General features: G+C 46.9%; 1 protein-coding gene across 2 annotated transcripts; it reads right to left on the bottom strand.

Moving 5' to 3' along the window:
- Positions 1-1,333: 1,333 nt before the first annotated feature.
- On the bottom strand, positions 1,334-11,160 carry LOC134412249 (intelectin-like protein). 2 transcript variants are annotated; one of them, XM_063146112.1, is made up of 8 exons: positions 10,929-11,160; positions 9,433-9,547; positions 7,889-8,053; positions 6,869-7,116; positions 5,460-5,618; positions 4,179-4,299; positions 1,720-1,823; positions 1,334-1,599 (listed from the first exon to the last, which is right to left on the bottom strand). In XM_063146112.1, exons 2-8 carry the CDS (start codon positions 9,491-9,493, stop codon positions 1,447-1,449), a joined length of 1,011 nt encoding a protein of 336 aa, XP_063002182.1. In that variant the 5' UTR covers positions 9,494-9,547; positions 10,929-11,160; the 3' UTR covers positions 1,334-1,446. The 2 variants fall into 2 exon arrangements, with proteins under 2 accessions (XP_063002182.1, XP_063002183.1); XM_063146113.1 differs by having other exon boundaries at positions 9,433-9,502.
- Positions 11,161-14,837: the final 3,677 nt, after the last annotated feature.

Below are 14,837 nucleotides of genomic sequence, written 5' to 3'. Positions count from 1 at the left end.
TTCTTATTTACTACCATTGGAAATCAGCAAATGATTGTTACTGTTTTGTTTTTTGACAGAAAGAGGTTAGATCTACACAACTGCTTTATAGCAGTATTGAAGTGTACTGAGAACTGTCGGGGCACACTAAACACGATATATACCGCCATTGTTGTGTTATTTCCTGCTGTTTATTCCACATTATCCCAAATGCTGCAACAAATATCATTGTGTGTCCTGCCAGGTATAAATGTGCAAGAGGGATATAAGCGGTACCATGATGGGAACGTAATGATTTGAGGTGTCCATTTGGCCTTAGATGACATTTGCAGGAATCAAAGCCCCTTGTGAGGGGATGAAATCTCCCAAATCTTTCTGAATCAGAAATACACCCCTAGTACGGTTGCTTGGATCAGGGAGAAATGTAATAAGTAAACAAGTTTATGTAATAAGTAAATAAGTAGGGATGCTTTAGGGTGGATTCCTGCATTGAGCAGGGGGTTGGACTCAATGGCCTTGTAGGCCCCTTCCAACTCTGCTATTCTATGATTCTATGATAAATAAATAAATAAATAATGCAATTGCTATGTGCTATGTGTGGAAACAGAGAGCCTTGCCCCTGACCCCAAGTGTCACCCAGATACCAGAGTATTTCATTTCAAGAGCATGAAGGCCTTCCTCTGTTCACCCCCAGATCATGGTTTTAAGGCATATGATGCAACAATCTCACTCAAGCTCAGCCAGTCTGGGTCTGCTCAGAACTTGGATGAGAAAACTGCCTGGGAATCCCACAAATGCTTCTTTGAATTCTAGCATGAAAGAGAGATGGGGCATGTGTAGTTAAGCTGAGATCGGGTGGGATCACCAGTCATTTGGCTCCACCCCTCAAAGAACTGTTTGGGTCAGACCGTTGGTCGAGCCCAGTACTATTGACACTGACTCACAGCAACTTGCCATGGGCAGGAGTTTTTCCAGCCCTACCTGGAAATGCCAGGGATTGGTTTTAGAATCTTCTGCATGTAAAGCAGAGGCTCTCCCACTGATATGGCCTCTTCTCAAATCCCTTCCCACCTTTTTAGGTATCATGTCTATTTCCTTGTAAACCACACTCTCTGTAGAGCACATTGAGTCAGTTGGCAGAAAGGTAGTTTATAAATGAAAGAAGTTATATATTTAGCTTCCATTTGAACCAAGTTCTTGGAGCTACTAAGGGATTTGGGGGGGATTAATTAGTGGTTAAATTGATATTATTGACACTTTAATACCTCCTACACTGACAGGAATAATAAGAGAGGATCCCAGTAGGTCCTTCAGCCATGCGAGGAAGAGGAAGAAATTGTGCTGAGACAGTAGATCAATATTCATATTCTTTCATTCTCATTGCGAGCTTCTAATCCAGGAAAGGAAAACTATTTTTGATTTCTAGGGCACGTGTTTTGGTGTTCATTGGCTTTATCCTTTCTAGCTTCAGTGGTAAAAGAGCAGCATCACAGACTCCAATAACTGTTTGGAAACGCTCCAGCCGCTGTGTGTGCCGTAGCCATTCCAGTCGAAGGCAGTATAGTCACCACACTGCCGCGGAGTTTCTTGCGGGAAATACCCTCCTCCACCAACGCAGCTCTGGAAAAAGGAAAATAGGGGAAGCTGGCATTTGGAACATGGAACCTAGAGAAGGCAATATTCAACATTGCCAATGGAAGGCGCCAGTTCCAAATCTGATCCTTTGGTCTAGCTACTCACATGTTGTGTATCACATCCCGTGACTTTTATTCCTGCACACAGAGCCATGGCAGCTTTCTCAGTATTAAACACCCGGAACTGAATGAAGCCAGGTTCAAACGCAGCTGGGAAAAACACATTAAAAAAAAAAAACACAGAACAGGAAGATTGCAGCAGAGAGTATCCCTCAGTATACCAAGAGCTTGGCAGTTGATAGCTATAATTGAAATTCAATACCCTCAGCTCAGCTGAGACATCATATCAAGCTGTGCTTTGTACCAACCATGTGTCATGTCTAACTCTACTGCCCCTGTTTTGGGAGAAGATGTTTCGGGTAATCAGTCAGAATCAGATTCAGAACTAGAAGACGCAGCAGCACCAGACACCAGCTAGCCTGTACCAGTAGGGGAGGAAGCTCTGATGGGCGATTCCCCAGCTGGGAGTCAGCCCTCTCCAGAACTTATCTCTTCAAGGCCAAATCCTACACACTCAGTGGGAAGTGAGGTTCTTTCCAGAGGTGACTGTCCCGACAAGCTAGCTGATGCTAGGGTCCGCCGGAAGCTCAAATGCACGGGGCGGAAGGAAGGCGTGAGAAAGTCAGTTTGATTACGCCAGAACCTGCCTCCGCACCAGGTGCTCTGAAGTTATGGGCGTTTGGGAAGTGGCTTCCTATTCTTCTTGAACAGACAATTGTCTCACTTAGTTTGCATAGTTCTGCCTAGGGGGACATTTCCAAGAGGTTAGACTCTATAGTTGCTTAATAAAAGCTTTGTGGATTACTTAGCAAGCTTTGTCATTTGCCTCCCATCAAAAGCAGGGGTGTTTTGAGAAACCTGACACCATGGCTGAGAATTTCAAACCAACCGCTTGGCTTCCAGATGTACAACAGGCCACCTACGATTTCCTGCTGCCTGCCTTTCAGTGTTCAGCTTCATACGTTTGTGTCTGGGGGTGGGATGTCGTTATGGCGGCACTTTGGCTTAGGTTCTTCTGCGTGCAAAGTTGGGGTTCTGCCACTGATATGGACTCTCCCCAAATCCCTTTCCCCTTTTTGGTATCACGTCTTAAAAACCATAACAACCCCATGGCATTCCAGCTGTGGGGTGGGAACAGTTAATCCCCATGGCCGGAGGGAGCGCAGGCTTCCTGGTGGCCATTCACCTTGGGCAACACCTCCCTGTGCTCTGCCCTGCCTTCTCGTGCTCCAAGCAACCTTTCGGTTTCACATGTGGGGATTTCAATGCATCCTTCTTTCTTCAGAACTGAGTTTTAGCTCTTGGGCAGCTTTTCCACACAAGGCATTTATTGTGTGCTTGTGATTGCTTACTGTCTACAGGTTCTTTAGACAACAGCGTAACATCAGAGCACTTTCCCGGTTATTTTTGAACAGGGAAAATAGGGTATTTTTTTTAGAACGAGGGAAATGGCACCATTTTTCCTTGTGCATTTGAGCTCTTCTGCTACAGCACAGCTCCATCTAGTTCAGCCTTCCTCAACCTGGGGCGCTCCAGATGTGTTGGACTGCACCTCCCAGAATGCCCCAGCCAGAGCTGGCTGGGGCATTCTGGGAGTTGTAGCCCAACACATCTGGAGCGCCCCAGGTTGAGGAAGGCTGATCTAGAGGTTATGTCATGAAAAAGCAGCAAAGGAAATGCTCTGCGGGTAGAGTTTGGATCTCACTTCTGCGGCAAAACTGGAAGTAGATACTAGGACTGTGTACGGCCCCCCTGACTCACCTCCGAGGGCATTTTGTGCCTTCGAAACAGCCCCAGTTTGACTCAGGGTGCTTCGGGGCTTGGCCGCCTCACTTTACCAAAGCGAGGTGCGTGTCCCTGAAGCGGGTCTGCTCTTGCAGGTTTCTGAGTGTCCACCGTGTTCCCACACAGCAAACACACAGGAAAGCTGGACACAAAGCTGACCAGGTTGCCTCGGGCTGACTCAGTTCCGCCTCATATTCGGGCCGAGGCAGGCCAGATTGGCCCACCTTGACTCAGATTCAGGGCTTTGGCCCAAAGCAGTGCATAGCCCTAGTAGGTACAATGATTAACAGCCTAGTGTAGAAAAGCTTGGACTCTGTATTTATGTTCTTATATTCCCCACCAGGAACCTCGTGTGGCGCAGAGTGGTAAAGCAGCAGTTTCTGCAGCTGAAACTCTCCCCACGGCCTGAGTTCGATCCCAGAGGAAGCTGGTTTCAGGCAGCCGGCTTGGGTCGACTCAGCCTTCCATCCTCCCAAGGTCGGTAAAATGAGTACCCAGTTAGCTGGGGGAAAGGGAATAACGGCTGGGGAAGGCAACGGCAAACCACCCCGCTATAAGGCCTGCCAAGAAAACATCAGCGAAAGCTGGCGTCCCTCCAAGAGTCAGCAATGACTCAGTGCTTGCACGAGAGGTTCCTTTCCTTTCCTATTCCCCACCAAAGACCACCAAAAGAATTTTGCCAATGCCACAGAGTACCTGGCTCAGGAAACAAAAATTTACCTCGAGCATTTGGGGCATAGAAGAAAGATGTCTGCTCAGCATTGCCAGCATCATAGATGACTGGTACTTCTGGGCCATTGTCATCTGGACAGCTGCCAATTCCAAACGTCACTGGGTATTTCTGGAAGGAATAGAAAGGTAAAAGAAAACACAAAAGCTGGAAACTATCCATAACAACAGGACCAGATGGTGTCCTAGTAATGCCATCTCTGACGCTTTAAAAAATGTGACATCCAAGTTGGCACAGATACGAGCAATTTTATTTGCAAGACGCACCTCAAATTCTCCACGTTGAGCCTTTGAGAGTTCTACAATGTGGGCTCCACAATCTATATTAAGTGAGCTTCTCACCAGTAAAAATAGCTCAGACGAAGAGCATTGTGCAGACGTATTGGTGGCAGAAAAATAATATTTCTTTGCTGCCGTCATCATTGCTGAGTATGTCAAAAATGGGCCTCACTTGTGTTGGGTAGTTTTTGGTTCAAGTTTTTTTGCCACTTGCACTTTGGTTGTTGACCAAAGCACACCCAGATGCTGATTTGGCACTACAATTTGGGCAAAGGTGTTTGGGAGCGATGACCAGGTCGCCCCATTATTCCAAGCAGGACCGTTAGCTAGAACTGCAGGAAACTCTGCAGAGAGGTCAGAAAACCATCTGGACTCATCAATCTCTGGAGATGGACTATACCAACTAGTTTCTCACCCTTGTAGAGGCTGCAGTAATGATCAGTTCATGACAACAAAATCATAACTTGCTCTCCCATCCACAGATTCTTCTCTGTTCCATTACAGAACATCAGGTCCAAAGTGTGGCGACATGTTTTTGGAGTGATAAAATTTGGGACAGTCTTGTGGTTGTCATGGAGGCCATGCAATCCCAAACCACCCCGGGCAAAATAACCTTGGTGTGAAAGTCCTCCAAGACTATCAGCCGTACGTGGTCCTCAACACCACTTATGAGACCACCACTGTCAGATTGAGAAGGGAGATTGTTGAGTAGCAAGGTGCACCAACAACAGGGTATATCAACAGAACCCCGGTCCTATCTCAAGTTCCCAACACCAGGTAGAGGCACTCAAATTTGGAAAGGGTATCTGATCGGGAAGATTAAATACCTATGGGTGAAGACTGCCCCCAGCCCCTCAAGCTGTGTTTGATGCTGCACTCAGTAAATTGGTGGGAACATCCTCAAAACAGCACCTCTTCATGAGCACTCCAGAATAGCTGCAGCCCTCAAAGTCACTGGGCAGAAATATGGGGTCAGCAGGCAGCCATGCTTACCTGGTACAGCCTGAGAAGGTTCCCTCCTTCTGCAGCCAAGAACCCAGTTTCAGTGCGATATCTCAAGAAGGCAGCGGACATCCATTCCTTCAAAGGGGTTTCGTTGGGGACGTGCCATATAGACAAATCCTGAGCTTCAAGGTCGTAATAGCCAGGGTTCTAGAAAACAAATTCTTGCCCCATTAGATAGTTCCTGTGCCCAGATTATCCCGAAGTTCAAATTCAGCTGTTCCTTAATTTTTTATATATGATATTTTTGGTTGGTTTTGCTGCTTTATGCTGAAGTGTTTCCTTTTCGTACTTACATTTTCATTGCCATTATGTGATTATACTTTGGGTTGTATAAGCCTTTTTTTTTTCCTTTTTGGAGAAATAGCCTCTTCTGCTGGTGCAATTGTCCTTCAATACTTCCTCTTTCGAAAGAGGAAGTAAACAACGTCCACGTGGCCCTTTCAGTGGGCTGTTTTGATTCTGCTGCTTCTCCTGCACACACCAGGAGATAGCGGCAAGTTCCCTCTTTAAAAATAAATCAGACTTACTGGGGTGGTTTTTTTGTGGTGTGAAGAAGGCCAGGAATATTTATTTATTTATTTATTTATTTATTTATTACATTTTTATACCGCCCAATAGCCGAAGCTCTCTGGGCGGTTCACAAAAATTAAAACCACAGTAAAACACCCAACAGGTTAAAACACAAAGCGCAACCAGGATAAAACCACACAGCAAAGTTGATATAAGATTAAAATACAGAGGTAAAACAGTAAAATTTAAATTTAAGTTAAAATTAAGTGTTAAAATACTGAGTGAATAAAAAGGTCTTCAGCTGGCCATATATATATAAAATGATGGTTTGCTGCTGAATTTCAGGGTCAAATTCAATGGAGACTGGAAAGGCAAATTTAGCTTGTTTTCTGTTGCAGTCCACTGCTGGAATTTGGTGGCAAAGTGCCAATTTTTTTGCTGCTACTGCTATGCCACCAAAATTCAGTGGCGCAGCAGCAGGAGTGTGGCGGCAGGGGGGAGGAACAGCTCCCAGACCCAATGAAGTTGCTCACCTCTGCTTTAAACTAGGTGCTGTTTGTCCCATTTTGCATGAAGTGACAAACTATGGTTAGTTGAACAAAATCATAGAATCATAGAATAGCAGAGTTGGAAGGGGCCTACAAGGCCATCGAGTCCAATCCCCCTGCTCAATGCAGGAATCCACCCTAAAGCATCCCTGACAGATGGTTGTCCAGCTGCCTCTTGAAGGCTTCTAGTGTGGGAGTGAATGCTTCCGAATTTGTAGAGGTGGGGAGCATCGCTCCAAGTCTTCTTCAAGTTGGGCTGAACTGCAGTTTAGTAGTTACATCCAAATGCATCCTATGCCAATTATCGTTTCTAATCAGGAAAACCCATCAGGTGATTACCTTGTAGTCATCACTTGTTGAGGCCATGGCTGATCCAAAGGTGGCATTGTTGGACCAGTTGCCTTCCCCTCTGGGGTATTTGCTGTTGCTGCCCTGTTGGCTAGACCAACGGTCTCCCTGGGTGCATTTCCCATAGATGTTGTTTTCATGGATGCTGGCCACCAGTGTCCAGCCACCTCCATTCGTGGACATGTCACAGAAGGTTTGATAGACCTCACCATCATCTGTGGCCAGGTAGTACAATCCATCTGCAGAAAGAAACCCATAAACATGCCGACCAAAAACTCTCATGCCATTTGTAGAATTAACTATGATCATAACCTATGACAGGCACAGGTTAAGAATCATAGAATAGCAGAGTTGGAAGGGGCTACAAGGCCATCGAGTCCAACCCCCTGCTCAATGCAGGAATTCAAACTAAAGCATCCCTGACAGATGGTTGTCCAGCTGCCTCTTGAAGGCCTCTAGTGTAGGAGAGCCCACTACCTCCCTAGGTAACTGGTTCCATTGTTGTACTGCTCTAACAGTCAGGAAGCTTTTCCTGATGTCTAGCCGGAATCTGACTTCCTGTAACTTGAGCCTGTTATTCCGTGTCCTGCACTCTGGGAGGATTGAGAAGAGATCCTGGCCCTCCTCTGAGTGACAACCTTTTAAGTATTTGAAGAGTGCTATCATGTCTCCCCTCAATCTTCTCTTCTCCAGGCTAAACATGCCAGTTCTTTCAGGTTGTCGGAGTCCTTCCTATACTGACTGCAAAGTACTTGCCAGACCCAGTTTCATTGCATGTAGGACACATTTCCCCCCACCCCCAGCACAGCTCTGCATCTGTTAAATAGTCCTTTTGTGCACAGAATACTGATGCAGCATCTCTCTAGCCAATGAGTTCAGGACCCAATGTAATTCTGATGCTGTCAGGCAAGAAGAACATATCTATGGGCCTTTATATTCAGACCGTTGAGCCCAATTTAAACATTTCCCAGTAGCTCTGGATCAAACCTATCTCTTTCCCAGCTCACACACCTGGAGCTCCTTCCAGAGCTGTTTTGATTTCCTTGCAACTTCGAGGCAGAGTTTGGATGAGGTTCGGAGGTAGGCCTTGCTGGTTCAGGAGGCAGGTAGCATCTTCCCATTTGACCATCAACTTGAGGATGTCTCGCTTCAGTGAAGTAACACAACCATTGCTATCTGCACAGAATGGATTTCTTAGGGCATTGGTCTTCAGCGAATGGGTCAGGATCCACAAGTGGGTTATAGTCTGACATAAGGCAAGTCACACCAGTGACACCAAAACACTTACTTTTTTAGAAAGAAAGGAAAGGATGGAAAGAGGATAAAGGCCCACATTTATACAGAACCTTGGAGGTTCCTGAACCAAAGATGCCATGGAGTTGAGCAGAAATCCCCCAGCACTTTCAAAATATGTCTATCCAGGTAAGAGTGGAACCACCGGAAAGCAATCCCGCCCACACCTGAGTCATTCTAGCTCCTCCAGAAGGACACCATGGTTGATGTTATCAAAAGCCACTGAGAGATCAAGGAGAACTTCCACTCCCTGTGTCTCTCTCCTGACAGAGGTGGCCAAGGCTGTTTCAGTGCCATAGCCAGGTTTGGACCCTGACTGAAATGGACTCAGTACATGAGCCTCATCCTAGTCAGCCAGCACATGGCCATACCCTAGAAGGGAAGATTTGCCACTAGATCTTGTAGGTCCAGCAATGATTTCTTCAGGAGCAGTCACCCAACTGCCTCCTTTAAGGTAGAGTGAGGCAACCGCCTCAGGTGATGGCTGCTGGCGTGTGTAGGCCCCTGCTAGAACTGTGTGTGCCACGTGGCCTACTCTGTGCCCCCTAACTTAGTATGCTACCCTTAGGTGTGGTGGAGATGCCGTAGACATGGCCAGAGTTGAAGACATTCAACTGTACATGGAAAGGGGCTGTGGCTTCATCTCGGAGAGCAAAATGCCTTGAGCCAGCTCTGATTTTTCAATGGGGGGTGAGAATTTATTTTCAATTCGGTTTTGATAAGAATGTACCAAAATTTGCAAAGTTCTCCATATTAGGGACAAAAAGAACTTGAGGTTTTTAAACGTGGGAGAAACTATCATGGACAAATTTGTCCATCTAGGCCCAAGGCTTGAGTGCTTAGCTCTTAAAAGTATCCCTGCGTATCCAACCACGCTTGTGCTGAATTAGGGTTGCCACCTCTCTTCCCCCCCCCCCCGACGAGCTCCTTATCCTTAAGAGCTATATGGCTGGCAGGTACAACAAGGACTTTTCCATGCTGGGGACACCTGTTGAATTTGGCTGGTGCAGAGGGGTGGGAATTTGTTTGGTTTGCTATTTATAAGCATGTCCCCAAATTTGCACATGTCTTGATAAGCAGGATGGGGAAAAAAATTGAGATGGATTTAAAAATTTGAATGCAGGAAAAAGAGAAACCGACGGATTTGTCCATCGCTGGTCCTCGTCCAGCCAGTTACTAAATCCTGCAAACAGATACAGTGAAGGAGACGACTTCTGCACTTTTTAATAGGTGTAATTTTCCGGAGGAACTCCTGGACTTACCACACCGCTGGACTTTTGGAAGCACAAACACACACAGCAGGATGACCGTGAGTTGCTTCATCTTTCGGAGCTGGAAGATCAAAGGTCCATCATGTCAGCCACGCTCCAAAACTCGCTCATGCACCCAAATGGAAAGAGAGAGGCCTTCTAAGCAAGCAAACGGAGCTAGACACAGTTTGGACCTTCTGCATATCCCAAATGCAAGGGGCTGGATTTGAATTTTGATACAAATCCAAATTTAGCATTGGTGAAGATTGGGTTGTTTGCAAATCCGAGGACTTTGACTGCAATTCTTTATCTGGGATCAAATCCAGTTGTATGGTGTGAATAGATACACGTAGGATTGCAGTGCTAGGCACTTTAAATTTGACTTTGGTCTTTTTGCAAAGTTGAAAAATTCAGATTTTATTCTGTACTGGGAAGTGCCACACTCCTGGGCAAAATCCCCCGAAGAAAAAAAATGTCACCAAGGCAATTAAAAAAAGCGATACACTTCAAAACCTGAAATATATGGAGGTAGAGAGGAAAGGAACTGATGGAAATATGCCCCAGACTTGATATAATGCCCAGCCTGTGCCCAGCCCTGGTACCAAGAGTCAGCATGGGTGGGTTCCTGCCAAGGCCTTTGCACCAGCAGTGAGTCCATAACTTAGAATCATAGAATCATAGAATAGCAGAGTTGGAAGGGGCCTACAAGGCCATCGAGTCCAACCCCCTGCTCAATGCAGGAATCCACCCTGAAGCATCCCTGGCAGATGGTTGTCCAGCTGCCTCTTGAATGCCTCTAGTGTGGGAGAGCCCACAACCTCCCTAGGGAACCGGTTCCATTGTCGTACTGCTCTAACAGTCAGGAAGTTTTTCCTGATGTCCAGCTGGAATCTGGCTTCCTGTAACTTGAGCCCGTTATTCCATGTCCTGCACTCTGGGAGGATCGAGTGCAAATAAATAAGGATCCCTTATTTGTTTGTGATTTATTTATTAAATTTATATCCCGCTTTTGTGGCAAAAATGGTGCTCAAAGCAAATAATAATAATAATAATAATAATAATAATAATAATAATAATAATAATAGAGATTAAGAATGTTTTAATTAAAACATAGCATAAAAATAGATCCATAACCTGCAATTAAAGACACAACAATAAAATAAATCGACAGCACTCAACCAGTTAAACACATTGTTGTACACGGCAGAAGCATGCCTGGATAAAAACGTTTTTGCCTAACAATGGAAGGAGAACAGGAGGCCAACCTAACCTTCATCACCAGGAAGTTCCAGAGGCTGGGGGCAGCCACCAAGAAGCTCCTGTCCTCACCAAACATGCCTCTGAGAGTAGTGGAACTGAGAGAAGGGCTTTCCCCAAAGATCTTAAGGCTCCTTACGACTCGTCTGGGAGGTGGGCATCCGTTCTGGGAAACCCAGGGCTAGTCAATCCAAGCCTACTTTAGACAGCCGAAATGGCTGGGGGAAAGGAGGAGAGAATTCCAGGCTCACCTAATCACAGGAGCTCAACTTCCACTGGGATTCCAACTGCAAATGGTAGCAGCAGCAGCAGCAGGTTAAATGGGAAGAGAGCCTGAGTTTGACCTTCCCCTTGTCTTCGCTAGCAGCTAAACTGATTTCTAAGCATGGCTGAGAGACTGTTCACTCACACACACACACACTGTGGATAGAAAAGCAGTGAACAGACTGCAAGCACATTCTTCATGCTAGATAGGATTGTCCAGGCTGGGTAGAAAGTCTCTATTTACACCATGAGCGTTCCACCCCTTTCCCTTCAGGCCGTGCACCTTTGGGGGAAATCCAGAGCTGCAGGCCAGGATTGGGCCAGAGCTATTCCCACCCCACCCCGCTCCACGCACACGCACAATCCATCTACACCCATTCAAACACCCACATGGCCCCACCATAAAGCGGGGGAAGTAGCAGGCCAGCTTTCTCTTGCCACCATTTATCAGTGGGTTTCCTCCCTGGTAATAAATGAGATATCGGGAGCTGAGGATTGGGGCCATCCCCATGTCTATACGACAACGGGATTGCTCCTCATTAAATATAATCCCCATTTTCCGTTGATTCGAATGTAGGTAAAGAGCGTCACACTGTAGCAGCAGCACCAATTTATTTCCTGAATGTATTTATTTTTATTGTGAGTTATAAATGCGCACGTGCGCATTATCGCACATACGAAGCTACGACTCGAGCTGTGCCAGGAGAGCCAGAGGTTTGTGCAGCCCCCTGCCAGGCCTCAGGCCCCGGCTCATGCCATTTTGGCATCGCTAGACAAGGAGAAAGCAGGCGGGACGTGCGCCTGGCCCCGAAGAAGGAGCAGGGCCCGACCTTTGTGGAGTACCCCGTCTGCCTGCAGTGCTGCCGCGGCACCTCCCCTTCCCTCCTTATCTACCCCCCGGGTTCAGTATGCAGGACAGCGAGAGCCGCATGGCCTTGATGTTCCTTCTCAAGCTCAAGAGGCAGGAAGCGGACAGGTTGGCGTTAGTCCCCTTTGGGAAGGTGTCCAAGGGCCGGCAAGGCAGGGAGCCCCTCCCCCCCCCACTCCAAGTGGAGCAAGGCTGGGTGGCTGCAGCAAAAGGATCCCCAACCTCGGGCACCCCAGAGACAGCATTGTGACAAAAGGATATTTTATATGTTATTGTTTATATGTGTATATTTAAGTGTGCGGTTTAGGTTTTGGATTTGCCATGGACAATTCTTTTCAGGAAATGGTAAGTAAATGAGGGGGGTGTTAGAATGATGAGCAGTGTGAATGGTGTTGTCTGATTGGTTGGTTGATTTGAGAGAGAGAGTAAGGGGGGGGGGAGTGAAGTGACAGTTTGACAATTAGAGAGTTAGGAGTTAGTGAGGGTAGGGCCTTAGCTAGAATCATAGAATAGCAGAGTTGGAAGGGGCCTACAGGCCATCGAGTCCAACCCCCTGCTTGATGCAGGAATCCATCCTAAAGCATCCCTGACAGAGGGTTGTCCAGCTGCCTCTTGAAGGCCTCTAGTGTGGGAGAGCCCACAACCTCCCTAGGTAACTGGTTCCATTGTTGTACTGCTCTAACAGTCAGGACGTTTTTCCTGATGTCAAGCTGGAATCTGGCTTCCTTTAACTTGAGCCCGTTATTCCACGTCCTGCACTCTGGGAGGATCGAGAAGAGATCCTGGCCCTCCTCTGTGTGACAACCTTTTAAGTATTTGAAGAGTGCTATCATGTCTCCCCTCAATCTTCTCTTCTCCAGGCTAAACATGCCCAGTTCTTTCAGTCTCTCTTCCTAGGGCTTTGTTTCCAGACCCCTGATCATCCTGGTTGCCCTCCTCTGAACACGCTCCAGCTTGTCTGCATCCTTCTTGAATTGTGAAGCCCAGAACTGGACGCAATACTCTAGATGAGGCCTAACCAGGGCTGAGTAGAGAGGAACCAGGACGTCACGTGATTTGGAAGCTATACTTCTATTAATGCATCCCAAAATAGCATTTGCCTTTCTTGCAGCCACATCGCACTGTTGGCTCATATTCAGCTTGTGATCTACAACAATTCCAAGATTCTTCTCGTTTGTAGTATTGCTGAGCCAAGTATCCCCCATCTTGTAACTGTCCATTTGGTTTCTATTTCCTAGATGTAGAACTTGGCATTTATCCCTATTAAATTTCATTCTGTTGTTTTCAGCCCAGCACTCCAGCCTATCAAGATCACTTTGAAGTTTGTTTCTGTCTTCCAGGGTATTAGCTATCCCACCCAATTTGGTGTCATCTGCAAATATGATCAGCGTTCCCTGCACCTCCTCGTCCAAATCATTAATACAAATTTTGAAGAGCACTGGGCCCAGGACTGAGCCCTGCGGCACCGCACTCGTTGCCTCTCCCCAGTTTGAGAAGGTTCCATTGATAAGTACTCTTTGAGTCCGATTCTGTAGCCAACTGTGAACCCACCTAATAGTTGTTCCATCTAGCCCACTTTTAGCTAGTTTGTTAATCAGAATGTCATGTGGTACTTTGTCAAAAGCTTTGCTGAAGTCAAGATATATGACGTCCACAGCATTCCCACAGTCCAGAAGGATGAAAAAATGAGATCAAATTAGTCTGACAGGATTTGTTCCGACAAATCCATGTTGGCTTCTAGTGATCACCGCATTGATTTCAAGGTGTTTACAGATTGACTTCTTTATAATCTGCTCCAGAATTTTCCCAGGGATGGATGTCAGACTGACTGGTCTGTAGTTCCCAGGTTCCTCCTTTTTGCCCTTTTTGAAGATAAACCTAACCCGGGATCATCCCAGGGTCATCCCTGTTCATGTAAATGACACACAGGATATCTCGGGAGCAGACAGGGATGACTCAGGAGAGAATGCTTTTCTTTTTCCACCTACAGAGGGAATATCTTTAAAATTTTGCCACACACGGTCTTTATGATCAGCACCTGATTCCTGGAGACCCTTGACTGACCCTTCCCCACATCCCAGGCTGGCATGAGCATGGTAGCTGAATCCCAGAACTCGCCCATGGGATGTCCATCTCGACTCTTCATGGAAGGGAAGCAATGCCCCGCATCTCCCTCCGAGAAAGGCCGGGGGCAGCAATTCTCAAACTCATCCCCAGGATCCTCAGATGCTTGTCTTCGGGTTCGTTGCTCTATGCATCTGTCAAGATATCTCCTGCAATTCCAATACACCACCCCTTGCAGAAGATGTTGGAACAGAAGAAAAATCTCTTCCCTTTCAAGGAGGATTCCTCAAAGGTGTTCCAGGGACCCAGAAGCCAGGGCCATTGACAAGAGCCCTGCAACACATCATGGGAGCTTGTGAAGGAACGGCACACCAGACAGGAAGACTGCTGCCCACCCATCGTCCCCGCTGCCTCTGGCGTCTTGCTCTCCCCATCCCTGCAGACCATGTTTCCTGGGCCTCCTGCTGCCAGGACAGCTTGTTCCAGCCCAGACGGAAGGGGTGAGGGCTCTCACAGCTGAGCACCAGTTTTTAGAGGCTCCAAACCAGGTTTTGGGAACTCAAGTGGGCCAACATCAAGCTGAAAAACTGAACATTCAAAACCGACGGAAGGCTAACGAAGCTGCAAATATTGCCCCTGAACTAAAGCCCTCTTTGACTCAGTTACCTAGGGAGATTGTGGGCTCTCCCACACTAGAGCCCTTCAAGAGGCAGCTGGACAAGCATCTGTCAGGGATGCTTTAGGGTGGATTCCTGCATTGAGCAGGGGGTTGGACTCGATGGCCTTGTGGGCCCCTTCCAACTCTGCTATTCTATGATTCTATGATTCTCTCTTCAGTAGCTATACAGCCTTCCTTGCTGAGACAATACAGGTGTTTGAGGGATCCTCGGAAGGAGGAAACAGAGAATTCCTGCCTCTGTAGTTTACACCAAGGGATGGGTTCCACCTTAGAGTATGCCAGGGC

Source organism: Elgaria multicarinata, chromosome 21 (assembly GCF_023053635.1).
Source record: "Elgaria multicarinata webbii isolate HBS135686 ecotype San Diego chromosome 21, rElgMul1.1.pri, whole genome shotgun sequence".
Lineage (NCBI taxonomy): Eukaryota > Metazoa > Chordata > Lepidosauria > Squamata > Anguidae > Elgaria > Elgaria multicarinata.
The sequence above is the reverse complement of the archived record's forward strand: the minus strand, read 5'-3'. Positions and strand labels throughout refer to the sequence as shown.

Excerpts from the sequence above, each read along its gene's own strand:
- LOC134412249 (XM_063146112.1), bottom strand. The coding sequence starts at position 9,493 with ATGAAGCAACTCACGGTCATCCTGCTGTGTGTGTTTGTGCTTCCAAAA. Across the intron at positions 7,117-7,888 it reads AGCTCTGGAAGGAGCTCCAG|ATGGATTGTACTACCTGGCC; the intron begins GTGTGTGAGCTG and ends TTCTTTCTGCAG. Across the intron at positions 1,824-4,178 it reads CTATGCCCCAAATGCTCGAG|CTGCGTTTGAACCTGGCTTC; the intron begins GTAAATTTTTGT and ends TGTTTTTCCCAG.